Below are 19,359 nucleotides of genomic sequence, written 5' to 3'. Positions count from 1 at the left end.
TTAAAGGATTTCTAGCTGATATTTGTACAATGATACCGCTCTGGTTTTGTCTTTCTATTACATACATAATGCAGTGCTATCTCTATCTGAATTAGAAACGCCTTAGTATTTCTTTATAGTGTCAGCTGTTATTCAGCCCAGTCCTGACACTGGTGTTTGCCCCCTGGGTCACTTCCCCTGCGGTAACCTCACGGAGTGCCTGCCCCAGCCGCTGCACTGCAATGGGGTCGCGGACTGCGTCAATGGAGCCGATGAGGAGAACTGCGGTAAGTTAGCATATCTCAGAAACGGTGCAGCCTTCTGGACAAAAAGAGCCATACCGATTACCAGCTATTCTAGAGCCACACACACACAACACACCCACAACACACACGACACACACACAACACACGACACACACACAACACACACAACACACACACAACAGACACACATGATGCACACACAGACGCGCACACACACACATATATATATATATATATGGTAACACTTTACATTAAATATCTCTAATTACTGTGTATTTACATAGTTGTTATGCATAGTTATATATATATATATATATATATATATATATATATATATATATATAAGATGTAGCAGGTTTAAATCAATTCAGTTTCTCTTGTCTGACATTCATGAACCATGTTTTCTTTCGTTTCACCTTTTGCAGTTGATAACAGTGGATGGCCTCATCTTTTTGATGCCTTTTTAAAGAAAAATGTTGAAGAGACAAAGGATTGTTGTAAGTAAGAGTCCCTGAGCTGTACAGTTTGGATACAAATGCAGGATTTTACTTGTCAAATCCAATCTGTTGATCTTCACTGATCCAACTCTAACGCGTTAGAGCATAAAGAAGTCACACAGATTCTGGTCTCAGAGCTCACAGTAGGCGCATCAATAAGGGCATGTTCTGGAAATTGTAGAATATTAAGTTCTATGCTTCAGTATAGTGAGTACAATCTATGGCTTGTTTTTAGTTAAATCCTTGTGTGAAAAATATGTTGTTCCACGTTCACTATATTATTTTCATCACCTTTTAATTTCTATAAAAATTTCTGATAAGTTAAAAAGTTGATTGGGTTTGGTGTGGACTGTACAGTAAGTGCCAGTATTGAGCCATGCTTTGGATTGGTATTAAGTGTGCTTGTGTCTGCTGTAGTGCTGGATTTCTATTCTGAGGACTGCCAGTGCGAGGGCAGAAGAGTGGACTGCAGTAACAAGGACCTGCATGCTGTGCCAGCGGTCTCCTCCAACGTGACTGCTCTGTGAGTAAACTCTGAATAATGAAGTGTGAAAACCAGCTGCAGAGCTCCTGTCCCGAGGCTACAGCGACAAACTCTCCTCTTTCTAGTTTGATGTTTTATCATTTCTATGGACTCCAGAGACATAGTTTAATAGCTTTTGTTTTATTACTGCTGCTCCAACAGATTTGTAATGTGCTGTCTTGGAATAAAACAGCAGTCAAACATGCAATAGGTAGAAAAATCTTAAACCTAACATTATCACATGTTTGTGGTCTTATCCACTCTCTGTTATTTGTACTTACATTTACTTTTATGACACTTATATAGATATCACCCATCTTCTGTCTTTAAAATTAAAAACGTCTTTGTGGTCTCAGTCACATATTTGATGTAACCCTGCATTCATTCTCCCAAAAGCATGAACTGCGGATTTAAGAAATCCATTAGACACACCCAAACCATTGTATTTTTAGAATTAAAGACTTTTCATTCTGTATATACTTATGAATATCAAGCCTCAAATGAAATCCAAGGCAATTAACATAACGAAGCCACTAAGCATGCAGAACTGCTGTGAGAGAAAATTACTGATGGCAATTTACCTTCAGATAATAATAGTGTATAATGATAGCTTTAAGAGTCACCCTGATAAAAACAGAACTAGTTGACTTGTCATGATGTATCCAACACTATAGTCTGAACCTTTATAAAAGATGACCATAGTTACGTTTAAAAATATGGTAAAGCATAGGGATGCAAAGATGACTGGTAATCAGAGTATTAAAAAATGGCAAACAAGGGTAAACTTGTAAAAAGCATAGAGAACTGTGAAAATATGGTAAAAATTTACTGCAGTATTTACGGTATAATACTGGTATAGTTATATATTAAATAGAAAAAAGGGACGATTGGAATACATTCTGGGAGTTTTTGATTGGAATAATATTTTAACAATTGTATCGTGACATTTGGAAAATCCAGATAAATAGATTTGTACTGATTTTATTTTCAATCCAATTGACATGTGCAAACAGTGTGCAGTGTTCAGAATGAAGTTATGATTTAGCGACATTCATGCATTTGAAATATCTAAAAAGCAATATCTTAAATTACATGTGCTTCATAGACATGGAAAGCATATCATTTTGTGTTATATTTTAATGATTAATGTTCAGGGACTAGGCTTGGTTCACATCCTGTTGAACATGCATAAACATCCATTGTTACATGTAATTACACTGTAATTATTGCACACAGTGATTGTGCTTCATGTAATTACACTGTAATAATTGCACACATTGATTGTGCTTCAACTGGCCTTTCTGTTTTGCTTCATACAGCCCTTCATGTACATTACTGCTGAAGTAGACTGCTTCCAGGTATTTCAAAGCTGCACCCAATCCCTGCCTTTTTGTTCAAGGCCACATGAAAGAACTCAGAAGCACATGCATCATAGTAGACTAAGAGACAAAGCATGAGGCTTCTGCAGGGTTGAGTTCTTGTAAAATCTGAGAAGCAAATTGACTCCTTAGTAACCAACTGCTGCTTTTCAAATGACTTGCGTGTTTTTGCATTATTTCGGGACTCTGTGTCTCTATGTTCTTTCCTCTGATCACTTGCAGGGATATGGCTTAAGTGCAGCATTGAAATATCAGTAGATTGTATTCACTGGTGGCTTTGAAAAAAGCCTTAATGTGTGCATCTGTAGGATAATGTGAGAGGTGATACATTATAGCAGTTTGTGCTTGGCAGGATTTATGAGAAATACTGTGCTGCCTCTGTTTACTTTGCAATACTCTCTGGTGTGCTTTCAGCTATTCAGTATAAAGGTTGTTTGTTGTTTGTATGTTTCAAGGTTATTTTCACTACTGCTACTGTGCATATTCCTATCAAGACTTTGTAACAAACCCCAGTGTTATACGGTATGTGGTTTAAAGCTGCCTTGAATACTAGCGCACACCTTAGCATTCACATGCTACTGTCTTTCTCTCCCTAGAGATTTGAAGAACAATCACATTAGATCTTTATCAGCTGACCTTTTCATCAGATACAAAAACCTGGAGAGGCTGTGAGTCCATTTGTTATTTTTTTAAATAGTAAATGCAGCTGCCCATGCTGTTTATTAATTTACTATAATGTTGAGTCCGATGATAGAAATAAGGCAAGGACCAATGTTAATAATGCTGCCTTTGCTTGAGCCCTTGATTAGTGTCCTGGTAAGTGCTTTTAAACCATATTTAAAACATTTGCACATAAGTCTCCTCTCCATACAGTTGGGATAATTACTCTGTGAGGGTACCATTCATTCACAAACAAAAGCCATATCCCTCTGGCTGTGAACAATAGGTAGCCCTTCACTCATCTGCAAATAAAGGACCTTCTGGAATCAGAAGCTACTAAGATACACTTACAGGGAGAAGCATACATTATGAAAAAATCACTGCAACAAAACTGAAATGCATTTTCAAAATGAACGGTTATATTCAAAATGTTTTCAGCGTGTCTGAAAATGTTTTATTATCTCACCGGCAACACATTTAAGTTCAGAACCCTGACTTTCCATTTCAGCTAGCTACAGTAGATCTTCCCCGTCATGACTACTCTGTGTGTTTGAATAGTTTGATAATGGTCTGTAAATAACTTGCCTTACTGCTGCACAGTGTATTTAAATAAACAACTGTCTTCCATGCAGATAGAATACAGAATCTTTAACCATTCCAAATACTAGTTTGGATCTTATTGACTCCCTGTGTTCCACATATGCAGTTTATCATGTATCATGCTCATGATAATCCAAAATATAAATCTATATTATTGTCTTTTTGTTTTTTTAGACACTTGCAGAATAACAGCATTGAAACCATATCTAACAAGGCTTTTTCAGGACTTTTCAAACTTCAAAAACTGTGAGTACTGTACACATGCAATACCCAGATGAAGTGATAATACCTAACCATTCTAAAATATACGAAAATGGAATGCTACAGTAAAGACAATTTAAAAGTTTTTGACTAAAAGTCTTTCTCATTAAAGACACAGAGAAAGACTTGCAGAGCTGTGATTATGTATCTTTAGTTTTATCTGTATTATTGTCATGTATATCTCCTTTATATTGTGTTTCGAGTGATACATTGTAATACTGTCCATTTCCTTTTTCTGTTCAAAATTGTTTTCTTTCGTTTCTCATTTGAAAATCCATTAAAGCATGTTTACTCACATCAATTCTTGAGACATGAAAATATTTCTCATTAATTCTCATTAGATTCCTCAACCAAAATCACATTACCACACTGAAGGCAGGGGTCTTCCAGGATCTTCATCATCTCGAATGGCTGTAAGTAGTGTGAACGTGAATATCAATATCGTCTTTGCATTGCAAGAACTCACAAATGCCACGGCAATGCCAGTAGTGGTGGGGAGTCAATCAAAATATTTCTCATTTGCAGCAATATCTTGGGGTGTAGACGCTTCCCATCCCCACTTTCAGGGAGTTTGACCTCAGTGAGTTCATTTGAAGAGTGAGATCCTGGTTGTAAATCATTCAAGAAATCTGCTAGCCTTTCAATGAACTGAGTGAATTCCTCCAGCAGTGGGATCTTTCGCATGTGTTTCACTTTAATTTACTGCTGTTTACTGCCTTTGAAAGGTCTCTTAAACACTGTAGCTGGAATGTTCTCTTGGGAAATTATCTTGTGCTGGGGAGATCGCAAGGGCAAGTTAGCAAGCTGTGGCTTGAGTTTTCAATACTCCTTCACTAGTTTGCAGTCAATATTCCCATTAGATGTAGCTACAGCAAAAAGGAGATAAACAGCTAGGCTAACAATACGTAGATCTAGCTGGGTTTACAGAAAATAATTTGGATATACAGGACTTTTTTCTTGTAATTATACTGTAGTTACAACATACTTATATTTACAGATATGTTAGTAGTGCATGAATCAGATCATGTAACAAAAGAGTAATTGCGGTGTAACTGCGGTGAGTCGTTGACGTGTAAGTGTGTACAGTAATTGCTTATGCAACTTTGTAGTCCTGTTTGAAGTAGATGCTTCTGCTGTGTTCTGTGGCAAAGTAATTGACCTTGTGTATATGCAGTTATATTTTGATATGCCTTGGTAGTTTAATCTGTGCTTGATTGCAATCTTAGCTATTAGAACAATTGCATTATGTCATTATTTTTCTCCACTTGGTTTAACATGATATTTTCATTTTCAATCCTCTGATCATTCACATCGTTCAGAGTTGTCCTTTTCCATGCAATACATATAGCTTAGTTCCCTACACCATACCATACAATGGATATTAAGTGTTTAATAGCCTGACCTTCATGCTTGTGGTTCCTTCTGCATCATTTCAGGTAGCCTCACCTTAACTAATTTGGTTTAATACATCATGTTCTGTTGCTGTCTTCTCTGTATTTTCTCATAATTACACATCACAATTACTTAACCTTCATGGTGTCTCAAATGACTGCAAGGGAATGATAAGTGTGTTTGTGTGGCAGTTAAATAACTGTTGACACTGCCCTCCGACATTTATTGCAATGATACTGAAATAATTAAAATCCCAATCAATGGAAACTGGTACAACTATCTGTTTATTATTATTATTATTATTATTATTATTATTATTATTATTATTATTATTATTATACGATTGCAATTAAAGTTATTTGTTTTTCGAACGTGCCTAATCTATTTTCATGACGTTCTTTTAATTTACTTCTTTTTAGAATTCTGGATGACAACAAAGTAAGCACGATCACTCAGAAGTCATTTGTAGGACTCCATTCCCTCTTCTTTCTGTAAGTATTTCCAGGTCAGCATACTCCTTTAAGGACCTACTAGACAAAGATCAATTAGCTTCCAGTGTAAGGTTGTGTTTTGTTTTGTACAGCGCCATGGGACACCTGAAAGGCACTATAATAAATTAAAGTTATTATTATTATTATTATTATTATTATTATTATTATTATTAGTAGTAGTAGTAGTAGTAGTAGTAGTAGTAGTAGTAGTAGTAGTATTAAAATGAAAGTAAACATCGACTACTACTTTGTTATGCTATAACCATGTTTCAAATTTTAACAATGTTTACCATTTAATAGTTCAAAATATTAAACATAACATTCTATGTTGAACATTATTGTTTAGATACAATACACACCACTAGCATTAACAGAGATAGGCAATTGATAAGACTACCTGCCCTGGAGAGAGCCCTTAGACGCTACACTGATGGTCCCAATGATCTGGAGGTATTGGAAGCGTCTCTGTCTGTCTATGCCTCTATCCCTGGTATTTATACTCTAGTAGGCTCAGGGCATATGTTATTACAGTTTGTTATCTTACTAATTATAATAGAAAATAGTCATTCATCTGTTAGTCCACTCGGGTGCAGAGACAGAGATTCATAGGTTGCTGGTCTATTTGAGCTGCTGGCAGACAGATAACCAGTGTCAAAAGGTGTGCAGATAGACAGTGAGCACAGAAATACTATGCAGTGAAATTTCCATTATAAAATCAGGACAAGCATCATAAATTGAGGGCAGCAAAGGGTATGTCCTCTTGAGAAAGTGGGGCAGGTGGCAACACTGCTTGATATCAACGTGGCTAACAAGGCACACACTTCCACAGCGCCTCTCGGAAATGGTTGTCAGTAGCTTATTATCAATGGCAGAGATGGTTACCTGAATGCCCCATTGGAGACAGCTCAGTGCCGGCAGTGTTTCAGCCCCAACGCTCAATGTCGTGAGAGGGTTCTGGAGAGCTCTCTAATAGTAATGACAAATTATTACATTTAACAAAGAAGCTGAAAGTGAACCAGCCTGTGTAATATAAAGTGCTGAGAGTTAAGAGGAGGTCATTCGCTTACTATGTACGACAATGTAAAGGTAATGGGAAGGTCAATTCTTTAAAAAATAATTTATCAACATGCCAGACGATACTGTATTTACTGTTCTGACCCTGACCTGAAAAAAAGGGGACAGAAAGTCAACATAGTATTTTGGCAGCTTTAACAGTTTTGCTATATTGGACAGACATACTGAATATGACAAATATTTTTAAAAGAGAGCGCCTGTCAAAATGTTTTTTTTTTTTTTTGCGCTTTTAGATCTCTGCTGAACAATTCACTGCAGCAAATCCCCAGGAGCTCCATCTGTGTGGAAATTCAAAGATTAAACTGGCTGTAAGTAAAGCAGAGTGAAACTGAAAAAGCATAGCACCGATATCTAGGAGCAAACCAGTGCTGTGTGAGAGGGCCAGCTGCACCTGGGACACTGTCCACTGCTCACATTAAATATTTAGCTTGAATGTGGTTTTTTATTGTTATTATTAGTGCATATACATTTTATAAATCATAGCTGTCCAGTTGATTCAACTGGGCACGGACATGTTTTATCTGGTATTTAATGTCGGATGCAATTACCTTGTGGAAGACTTTGCTCCCTGACCTGGCTTCACCTTTCCAATGCCCACAGGATTATGGTCAAAGCACACAAATTGGGGATATGTTTATTGAGCAGCAGGTTGGAAAAAAAAAAAAAAAAAAAAACTAAAGTGAGTCAGCCAGGCATGCAGTATAATGAATTGAGTTTTGACTATGCAATCTGGGGGCTGATTAAGAAGATTGCCCCACTTGCCAGCAGCAGAAAAATGCTTAGAAAGCTCGCTCGCTATTAAAATAAATACAGTAAAATGTGTTTAGCTACGAGCTGCTAAATAAAGAAATTTACACTTTTCTTTTGTTTGTTTTTTTAACAGAGAAATGGAAGGAAATCTGATTCGATCCCTGCACTATTCAGCTTTCAGGGAATGTGCTGCCTTGACAGTGCTGTAAGTAAAAAAAAGCATCTTCATTTATGTTACAGGTGATCCTATCATTCCATGGACCTGCTGTGGAATTAGGTGCATCTCTTCCCAGTCAACTGTTAGCTTGTATTGGTTCGTAACTTAACAATCGCAGTTAGCTTCACTGTCCCACCGTTGGCTGTTTTCTTCCATTTTTAAACCAACACTGTGCTGGTCCCCCAGCATTCGAGTTCCCCAAGTGCTGTTTTTTCAAGATGGAATATCCCATTCAATAGCACATTTCAATTCCTTACATGTAATGAGCAGTTCTTACTGGAAAGAGACTGACCAGCAAAATCAGCAGGGACTAAGAGGGAAGTTGAGCAAAAAAAAGACGTCTTGGGGGGAAAAATAGTCTTTTACAGGATTTATAATTATTAACCAAAGGATGTCACTATATTGTATGAGTATCTTAGGGATCTTAGGTAAGTGACCTATCCATTGGGCTACTGACATTGGTTGTACAGTATCTTCAAAAGTCTTTCATAGAGATGGAACCATTGGGGCAATAAGATGCTTGAATGTGAACACCTGGCATGTCGGCTATGCAACCTTTTTTCCCACTGAACGTCTCGTATTTTATTTGAAGGTTAACATATTTTGCATTGTAGTAATAGCTCTGCATTAACTATCCGGCACAAAAATAATTACATTGACCTTGCCTTGCGTGTTCCAGAAGATTCTGCACAATAGGGTTCCATACACACATGGAATCGAAACTTAGTTGTCAAGTGCATTCTAAGCTTGTTTCATAATTAATTTGTTCAATCCTGTATTATCATATTTTACTCATATACCATAGAAATCATAGAATTAGCTAACACAGTGCTATATCAGAAAACAAGCAAAGATCTTGCCTTGGAATTTTAACAACAGCGAAAATTATAATAGCGTATTACATTATCTATATTCAGTGCAGTGATATCTTAGCTGAGTCAGTAAATCACTCTTGACAAATTGTTTAAGCTGAAGAGGGGCATTAGCAGCAGAGACAAAAATAAATGTCCCTGTTACTACAGAGTTTGTTTCGTTTGTCAGACACCTGTCAGCTTAGATTTATAACTGGATTTCAGGATTTAAAATACCAGGATTGCAAAGGGTTCGAAGGTAAATATCTGGTTAATCAGGGAACGGCTGCACATTCTTATGCACTGATCTGGGAGGCAGAGAAACTGAAACTCAGTCCTTGTAAACCTAAGGGAGTGGTAGCAAAGGCTTTGAAACATTTAAACATTTATAAATGGTATACCTTTTTTTTCACACTCTTATTAGCATTAACAATGCCATTGGCACCTTGTTGTGCTGAAGATTGTCCTGCGCTTTTTTTCATTTTCTGATTCTTGGGAATCAAATTCTGATTGCCAGTTTCCCATAGTTTTCACACTCCTATGGGGATAGAAAAGTGCAGACCTGCAAATATAGTAAAAAGAACCTTGCTGCTTTACCTAACGAAACCCTGCTACTAACTGCATTCTTCAGCCCGGAGGCTTTCGTAGATCTTGCCCTAATTGTAACACATTTGACTCTGCTCTTCTGTCAAGAAGATTTTCTTGATCTGAAAATAACTTATAATGAGGAAGCCAACTGCTATCACAGACCATTACCTCCAGGACATTGCCTGCTGGTGTTAATAATGAGGAAAATCAGGAAAGGAACATTCCAATCTCACAGCTGCAGTCTAACTATTATAGAATTATGACTTGCTTGATACAGAACAAATAGGAAATGGTTTATTTTCAGTTCAGCCCCAGCTGTGAAGAATGGTTTTTGACAAACCACAATATTTATTGCATTATCAACAAACACAAACTCTTCCATAATATACAGGCAGTTAAATGGGGGATATACAAAACATATTCTCCATTCTTTAATTACCTTCTTTTAATTGTAAGGAGAAAAAAAAAACATGTTAATGTTATAGAATGATAAGCAAATACCTTGAAAGTGCTTTAGAGAACTTGGATTATATTACACGGTGGCTTGGTTCTAGTTTCATCAACTAAACCAGTGTTTTGCCCTTTTTTTTAATTGGGAGTTAATTAAAGACTGGAGTAAACACTTTAGAAATACGTTCCTATGTAGCTATTAAATGTAATTGAATTGAATAAATGTGTAATTAAATACTTCTCATTTATGCAACCCAAAATATAGCATTACCCTTTGAAATACACAGCCTAACCACTTTTATGACTAGAGCTAACGGTGTTCGGCATTAAAAAAAAAAAAAAAAAAAAAAAATCGTCAGTTACTTATCGGCACTTATTTTCAGGACCATGAAACAGGTAAAAACCAGTTAAAACAACCCTCCTACCCATGTTCCACAATATAAACTAGTATAAATCAGTATACATAAACAACTTAAACAGTAATGTATGGTAATATTAACAGCAATAAAACACAACACGTTATATTCGCTGCTTGTGACACTAGCATTAACTCGCCTGAAACTAAAGCCAGCGCCAAATGAAAGAATCGTGGAAAACAAATGCTGCACTGCACAGTCAGGTTGTCAGCTCAGTTGAAATTAACTTTGTACATCCAACCTGAAAACATCAAAACTCCCTTTTCACCAACACAGGAGCAGACATTGAGGATCGCTCTGGACGTTGCAGAACATGTAAGGAGTCTGTGTAATGTAGCCTTCTTGCAAGCATGCTTTCTTAGCAGGGGATGTTGGAAAATGGAGTTCAAAGTAAAAACAACGGGAGATTCTGCTTTTACCGGTTTTATAAAATAAATTCTGGTAACTTGAACATTAAATTCGGCAGGTATTTATTAGCTAAAATAGTTTTTTTTTTTTTTTTTTTTTTTTTTTTTTTACCAAAAACCGGAACACCTATTACACATAACTAATTTCCATCTCCAATTTAGGGTGATGCTAAATCCTAATAAAGTGCCCAGGCAGTGTATAAGGTACATTTCTGCCTCTGGTTTATATCAGGGAAAGGGACAGTCGCTTTTTCTTTTTAATAAACCAGCTCCACATTTCAGAAGGGAATGTATTTGCCATTCCTTGTTTTCATGACTTTATTCCCAGCAGAAGAATTAATGGTGATTCTGGGAAAGAAAAAAAAACACCCATTTTGGTGCTGTTCAGTCTCTTGTCTTGCAGTGAATATGACACACCACTTAAAGCAGCTGCCCTTTGAAATTCGAATCCCTCTTACTGTTTAAACAAAAGAAGATACAGAGAATTAAATATGTTATACAACTGCTACAAAGACCTTCAGCAAAACTATACTGCAGGGAGCTTGTGTTTATATAGACATTCAAAGGACTGTCTTGCTTTGATGATGTGTCTGGTTTTTGTTTATGCAACATCTGTGAAAGAGAACTATTTTGTTGCTGAATGCTGGTGACCTTTTTTCGATGGAGTTCCTTCAGGTTAAGGACTGGGGGAAGGCTTTCTCCGTCACTTATTGTCGTAAATGACAGTAACATAACGGAGAATTCTTTTTTTCAGTGTCCTGTGCACATTTAATACAGCATTCAGTGGCAGAAAAAAATGATTGACGCTATTACAATGTATTCAGAAAAGTAGAACATAAATTGTTTATGACTGTTGGTGCTGATGTATTTACCCCAGGTCTTCATTAATTTATTGTTGTTACAAAATAAAAAAAACACGATTCTGATTACCTGTTTACAAGATGGCCCTGGTTCTTACTTCTACAGTATCAGACCCTTTCTAGTCTGGGTTACACATGTCTATGACATGCAACTAGAGCAGAAGATCAAAAACAAACCACGCAGAATGATTGCAAAACACGTCATAAAAAAGTTAGAATGGACTGTGAAAGCAACTTGCTCTTTAAAACATATTCTTAGTGGGGGGCTCTAATACTGGACATGCAGACCAATGTGTAGGAGAGAGCTGCACCTTGGTGTTTTCAGAGACTTTTCATAGAGATGGCAATTTGATTTTCACTCATAATTATAATCCTTTTAGTTATTGCTTGGCAGGACAATAGAGATGGAGTTTCAAGAGTCATTGAGAAGTCCCTAGCTTTAGCTCTCCAGCACTCCTGCCCTTTGCTTCAAAGAGCTTGGCATATAAAGGCCTCCTCATCAAGGGTGACATCTAACAAGGGCTAATCCTCAATCCTGTCTTGAAAAACTGCATTTTTTTTTCAGAGTGCTGCGTAGGAACCGAATAAGAACGCTTGAAGAAGACACATTTTCTGCCATGCACAAGCTCATAGAATTGTAAGTCTTGGAGACAGTTTTTCAATTTTGGTAACCTTATCAGTCCATTAAATAAAACATTAAAAAATAATTATAAATAATAAAAATAGGTTAGAGGCTTCTTTGCAGTGCATTCTGGATAATTCTCTCGCTGTGTTCTCTTTTATTGGACGAAGACAGCTTCTTCTTTCCACTTGAGTGCATGCCAGGGATATTATGCAGAGGACAGTTTAATTGTCTAAACACGCCTCTAATTTTAGTACTTTGTGCTAAGTTAATTGTTTTTGCCTGGCAGCTCCTTTCAGGCCAAAAGATGACATCCTATCCAATCCTATCATTCCCTGAAATAAATATTCAAACGCTTTATCAAGTGTCACCCCGATTATTCAATTGTGATTTTGTTAAGTTTTTTTAAAAAGCTTTTACAGAGGATTTTACATGTTCCTTTAAAAACTAATTAAAACGTGAAGTAATTGAGTCTAGTAGTGAATTCGATCCTATACCTATTACTTTTTTGTACTGTTAATTTATTTTATTCAGAGACTTGTCCGTCAATAGAATTCAAGAGCTTCCGTCTTCTTTATTCCGAAACCTACAAAGTCTGAGGCAGCTGTAAGTATCTGTACCTGTATATCATTTAAATAAAACAACAAAAAGCTCCAAATCCTCTCTACGTGTGGCAGAAAGCAGACAATGCCACAGGGTGTTTTGATCAGACATCTGTAACCTGTATATAATGTGTATAGTATGTGCTGATTTTACTAGACAAAAGCTTTAGAGTTACAAGCTTGCATCAGATGAATGGGGATTACTGTTTTTCCAAGGATTAGACCCTTTATAAACCTGGATGTTTTGCTTTTAAATAAATGTATAGTCTTGGCGGTGTGTCATTATCCAGGTTAATACTCTATTGAATGAAGGGTAGGCTTTCTGGTACATATCGTTTCTGTTGATTTTTAATCAGTTTGAGATAACCTGTTCTTAATAGCACATGTTTTTATTTGTTTGTTTGTTTATTGTGGTGTACCATTAGCTATTACAAGCAATACCACTGTCTGCAAAACAAAATTGAACTACAGAAGCAGTCAGTACTAGAGAAGTTCAATGATACCATCAAAGAGATACATTGAGAAATACTGTCAATGTGAATTTCCCTTCCTCTTGCATATCCTTAACATGGTATTTTTCAGGAATATTTCACACAACCCTCTGTCTCAAATCCACGACGATCAGTTTGACAGCCTCTTTCATTTGCAGTCACTGTAAGTACTTTGGAGTTGAATTTTAATTATAGCCATGCAAGGACTGAGAGCACAGAGAAAGGAATAGCTAGGAGGTGGAGCTTTGAAGAAACATCACATTTTATCCCTGATTTTGACTGAGTGGGCTTTTCATTTTTAAAAGGAAAAAAATAAAGAAAACAGGAAGTATTTTTCATTAGCTGCCAGTAAAAATCTGTCTTGGTTTTAGCATCTGTAGTTAAGTCATGAAGAGACTCTTTCAATCTAGCTTCCTTGTCTTGTTCTTAAATGTAGAGCTTTTAATGTGTACAGGTGCAGCTACATGTAGTTGCATTGCATTTACAGGTTACTAATATTTAGTGTATTCTGAAATGTATCACTTGACTTTCCATTAAAGTTAAACTTTAGACTAGACAATGCATATAATACAGCCGAAAAGAGCTGTGTGCATGTGATTTGTTTTCAGTGTGTAACACTACGTGCTTATACAGGGGATGATTAATGACTTGCTGTGTTTTTTTCTCTTTATTTCCTTTCCAGAAGTATAGAGGGAATAGAAATTCAAAACATGCACCATCGAATGTTTAAAAATCTGGGAAACCTTTCACACATGTAAGTATAATAATTCTCCTCGACCTCTCTGCTGCCTTTGACACTGTCAATCACTCTATTCTACTATCCTCTCTCGCTGACCTGGGAATCTCTGGCACTGCTCTGGCCTGGTTCTCCTCCTACCTCTCCAACCGCACTTACCAAGTAACCTGGCGTGGAACAACCTCCACACCTCGCCCTCTCTCAACAGGAGTCCCCCAAGGTTCAGTCTTGGGTCCTCTCCTGTTCTCTCTCTACACCCACTCCCTGGGCCCCCTCATCGCATCCTATGGTTTCTCATACCATTTCTATGCTGATGATGCTCAGATTTTCCTCTCCTTCCCCACATCTGACTCCACCGTCCCCTCCCGTATACCTACCTGTCTGTCTGCTATCTCCTCCTGGATGCACTTGCATCACCTCAAACTCAACCTCTCTAAATCTGACCTCCTGTTCATTCCCTCCTCCCCCTCCTCTGATCTCTCTATCTCCATTCCTCTGGAATCTACCACACTCTCTCCCTCCTCCTCAGCTAAGACCCTCGGAGTCACCCTGGACCCCTGCCTCTCTTATTCCCAGCACATTTCCACTCTGGCACGCACTTGCTGATTCTTCCTGAGCAACATACGAAGAATCCGACCCTTCCTCACCAACTACGCCACCCAGCTCCTGGTCCAGGCACTGGTACTCTCCAGCCTAGACTACTCCAACTCCCTCCTGGCTGGCCTCCCTGCGTCCGCCACCCATCCGCTCCAGCTCATCCAGAACTCTGCTGCTCGCCTGGTGTTCTCTCTGCCTCGCTTCTCCCATGCAACTCCACTGCTCCGCTCACTCCACTGGCTCCCGATCACCGCTCGCATCCAGTTCAAGACTCTTGTACTAACCTACAGATGCCTTGACCAGACTGCACCCAGCTACCTTCAGACCCTCATCTCTCCCTACACCCCCACTCGAGCTCTCTGATGCTCCTGCACTAGAAGACTGGCTCTACCTCCTTTACGCTCCCCTGCCTCCAGAGCCCGCTCCTTCTCCACCCTCGCCCCGCAGTGGTGGAATGACCTTCCTACAGATGTCAGGACTGCCCAGTCTCTGACCACATCCTGGCGCCTCCTCAAGACTCACCTCTTCAGACAGCACCTGTAATCTTCAGACAGCACCTGACAATTCCTCTTTTTTTCCCCTCTGGACACTTATCACTCTTCCTTAAATGCGCTTTACTTGCTCTTATCTGCCCCCTATTTTACTGCATTTAATCCTGTACTTTAGAGTACTGTAATCTGTCAAGTGTTATTTAATCTGTAGTATTTTGTATTGAATTATATCCTAATGTAACTATCACTGACACTGTTATCTGCTCCGTTATTGAATCGTATTTTGTCATACTTGTACTTGCTAGAACCAAAGTCATTGTATTTATCTTGCTCTTAATTGTATTATTACTTGTACTGTGATTCTTGAAATGTTTTTTTGTTTACGACTGTAAGTCGCCCTGGATAAGGGTGTCTGCTAATAAATAAATAATAATAATAATAACAATAATAATAATAATAATAATATAAAACGGTGACAAATTTGATTCTTGTTACAATACAGTAAAGCAGATTTGATAACACTTTACATGAAGTGCCTATAATTACCTGGTATACAGGACTTACATTTAATACAGAAGCATCATTTTAAAAGAAGTAGTTGTCCAATGTTGTTTGTTTTTTACGATTCGTCACCTCCAGCTGTAAATCACTCTCAATTATGCATGCAGCTTCGTAGCCAATTTTAAAACGCGGGATACAACAGATTTTGAGATGCCAAACTTCTCTGCAGTGCTACCCGTACTTGCTTAGCACCGGGTTCACGTAGTGCCTCCAGAATCCGAACTGTATCGGCTATAAAAAGCTCTACATGTTTTTAAGTCATTGTAATATACTCACAGGACAAGAGTAATTGAAAACTGAATTTTTATTGTTTAACACTCAGACCAACATGTCTGTTCACTCATTGATGACTGTCGTTAAACCTTGCTGTCTGTTTACGATAACTATTGCGACAGTTCTCAAAGTGATAGCAGTTCGGAACCACCGCTGTAATGCGACACTAAACATAACAGCCATGATGACAGATGTCAATCAGAGGGTTAGGGTTAGGAATTAGGATTAAGGTTAAAGATTTGGGGTATGTCATGCAAAACTATGCATAATAACATTGTAATTATGTGTCAATAAAGATGTATTCACTAAGTGACTACTATGTAAAGACACTGTAATTGTTTTTACCCAAACAAAACGAACTGTCTTTTTTTCCTCCTGATCCTGTTCAGATATTTTAAGAAGTTTGAGTACTGTCGCTATTCTCCGAACGTGCGCAGCTGCAAGCCCAACACAGATGGCATCTCCTCTTTCGAGAACCTGCTGGCTAATATCATCCTGCGAGTGTTTGTCTGGGTGGTGGCCTGCATCACCTGCTTTGGGAATGTGTTCGTGATCAGCCTGAGGTCCTGCATCACTACAGAGAACAGGCACCACACCATGTCTATCAAGTCTTTGTGCTGTGAGTATACACAACACATTCTGCACTATTGCGGATGTCAGGAAAGCAAGAAGGGCAGTGAGATGAGATTGCAGATCATTGCACAGGATCAGAGTTGAGTTTAGGAGAGTGTGCAGCTTCCATATATATATATATATATATATATATATATATATATATACACACAGTATGTTATGTGAAAATTGCAGAAGCAGGGTTACTTGAATGAACACAGCATCCCTAATAAAAGTCAACCCTGGTAAATTTGGATGGTATTTTTGCAGTTTTCCCATAGTTTACCATGGTTTGCCATGTTTGTTTTTAATATGCTTTACAATCCTTACCTGTACTTTACCATGCTTTCACAATGCTTTTACTGCAGTAAACTTTTATAAGGAGTGTACAGCATTTCGTATACTGACGCAAGACTGGTGCAAGCTGCAGCAAAGAGCAAGCCACCTCGTGTGTTCTGTTTGAATCCCAGGCGCAGACTGCTTGATGGGGGTCTACCTCTTCTTCATTGGCGCGTTTGACATCAAGTACTATGGGGAGTACAACCGTCACGCCCAGAACTGGATGGAAAGCACACAGTGCCAGCTCATCGGTTCCCTGGCCATGCTGTCCACTGAAGTATCAGTCATGCTGCTGACGTACATGACCCTGGAGAAGTACCTCTGTATAGTCTTCCCCTTCAGTAACTACCGCGCCGGGAAGAAGCAGACCCTCTCCACCCTCATCGCTATCTGGCTGCTGGGCTTCATCATTGCGGTGATCCCTTTCTGGGACAAGGACTCCTTCGGGAACTACTACGGGAGGAACGGAGTCTGCTTCCCCCTCCACTCCGACCGGACTGAGAAACCTGGAGCCAGGAGCTATTCCACTGGGATATTTCTTGGTAAGAAAGATGCAAATCAAGGTATATTGCATAGCAGTTTGAGCCATTCCAGATTTTCCTGCAAGCCTTACATCTACAAAAGCCCTGTGGTGAGTCTTATTAAGCACCCACTAAAATCTGCAAATACCCTGCTTGCTTTGCAGTTATTCTCTGCATGGAAAGGCAACGGCTTAACTGGGCAGTAAACTAAACAGGTGCTTTAATTTGTAGAAGTATGTTGTACAAAGCATGTTGTGCAAAACAACAAGAGAAATCGGATCTTGGAACCACATTCATTTTGGTGGTTGGGGTCTCTCTGAGTTTAGCCTTTCGCATCGTAGGGAATGGTTGCAGTAATAAAGGAAACAAACCTATCTGTTTAAACTGGTGCTGCTCGTTTATTGCAAGCTAAAGCTCCCTCTGTCTATGGATTTGTCCGTCATCTCTTCTTGATTGACTCTGAGACACAGGGTCAGAATAGCGCAGCTTTATCAACCAATAGTTTAAATGAAATGCAGTAACAATGGGCTTTACTGCTTTTATCTCTCCCTGAAGGTATGGATTTACAGTGACTCGGGGATAAAGCCTGGAAGGAAACACTACCTTCATATTTATTGCATGGTTTTCAAGTGTTTTGTGACATTTTATGCATGTATTTTGTGCACATAAAGATTGCTGCTCCATAATGGGTCACTGTCATCTTTTACCAAGTAAATGACAACAAATGCTCTATTTTTAAAGAAATAAATAATCCCTATGTGTTTTTTTGTTGTTGTTGTTGTTTAGAATCCAGCATTTTGAAATCCCCAGAAGGCTTAATGTATAAAGACATTCTGAAGATTTGAAAATCTTCTGAAATGTTGCTGTTTTGTTTTTTTGTTTTTTTAAAGGGAAGTTTGGCCCCATTTGTTTTATAGATAGGAGAACTGCAAACATTAAATTCAATTTAAATTGCAGTCTCTCTACCTTCTTAAATACACATGATGTTGTTCTCTGTGCACATTGACATCCCAAAGATTAATCAGATCAGGTACAACCCTGTTCATTTTTGAGTCATTCTCTCTGCCTTTCAATCCACCCAAGGTTGTAGAGAATTGCCACACAAACACAAACCTCAACGGTACAAAGTAAAAAGATCCTTAAAAGGAGCTTGTTAGACAGACTTGTGGCTACAACACAAAGAGCCTGTAGTAGCCTCCCAGGTTTTAAACATGGGGGACAGACACCAGAGACCACTCTCTTGGAAATCTTCTTAAGAAACAAATTTGAGAAAACAAAAGTGTTGATGGGATGATGGGAATATTGAAAATTCTTCTACAGCATTTTACTCTGATGTGACCTTTGTGAGAAAATCTTAGACGAAAGGGCAGGGGGCAGGGGCAGCATTCTGTCCACTTCTATCCCATAATAGTCATTGGGAGCAATGGGTAGATTCAGTAACAGTGTGTTAGACCTCTGCATTAGTTGGGTCTCTGCTCTGGCTCCAGTCTTGAGGGCTGCTGCAGAAACAGTTCCTAAGGCTGTAGGAAAAGTTAGAGATGATAAAAGACCATTCAGCCCATCAAGACTTGTCCTGTTTAAGCACTGTGCTTCACCTCTGGCAGAGTGGCTTCTATACACTGGCTGGAAGTCTGCGAGGACTTCGCAGGGGTTTGAAACATCGCCCCGGTAATACTAATTCCTGACTCAATACCAGAATGCAGTCTGGTGCTAGAGAGTTTCAATAGTAAGATATAGTGTATTCTTTATTCTGAAAGGAGAGAGTGAAAAAACTAACAAGCAAGAAACATCCCTGCTCGTGAGGCAGTTGAATTAACATTCAAAGAAAAGCCTACTGAAATTCAGAGTGCTAC

General features: G+C 38.4%; 1 protein-coding gene across 1 annotated transcript in view; it reads left to right on the top strand.

Moving 5' to 3' along the window:
- Positions 1-19,359, top strand: part of LOC117412086 (relaxin receptor 2-like) — a 32,423-nt gene that overhangs the window by 9,694 nt on the left and 3,370 nt on the right. The window contains exons 2-16 of the mRNA XM_034020074.3: positions 120-266; positions 671-742; positions 1,160-1,265; positions 3,241-3,312; positions 4,079-4,150; positions 4,507-4,578; positions 5,977-6,048; positions 7,356-7,430; positions 8,006-8,077; positions 12,227-12,298; positions 12,818-12,889; positions 13,468-13,539; positions 14,059-14,130; positions 16,424-16,653; positions 17,117-17,527. Of these exons, the coding sequence (XP_033875965.3) occupies positions 120-266; positions 671-742; positions 1,160-1,265; positions 3,241-3,312; positions 4,079-4,150; positions 4,507-4,578; positions 5,977-6,048; positions 7,356-7,430; positions 8,006-8,077; positions 12,227-12,298; positions 12,818-12,889; positions 13,468-13,539; positions 14,059-14,130; positions 16,424-16,653; positions 17,117-17,527 (1,689 nt within the window). The remainder of the gene's footprint in view (positions 1-119; positions 267-670; positions 743-1,159; positions 1,266-3,240; positions 3,313-4,078; positions 4,151-4,506; positions 4,579-5,976; positions 6,049-7,355; positions 7,431-8,005; positions 8,078-12,226; positions 12,299-12,817; positions 12,890-13,467; positions 13,540-14,058; positions 14,131-16,423; positions 16,654-17,116; positions 17,528-19,359) is intronic.

Source organism: Acipenser ruthenus, chromosome 16 (assembly GCF_902713425.1).
Source record: "Acipenser ruthenus chromosome 16, fAciRut3.2 maternal haplotype, whole genome shotgun sequence".
In the NCBI taxonomy this organism is placed as follows: Eukaryota; Metazoa; Chordata; class Actinopteri; order Acipenseriformes; family Acipenseridae; genus Acipenser; species Acipenser ruthenus.
This window is presented reverse-complemented; position numbering and strand designations above follow the sequence as displayed.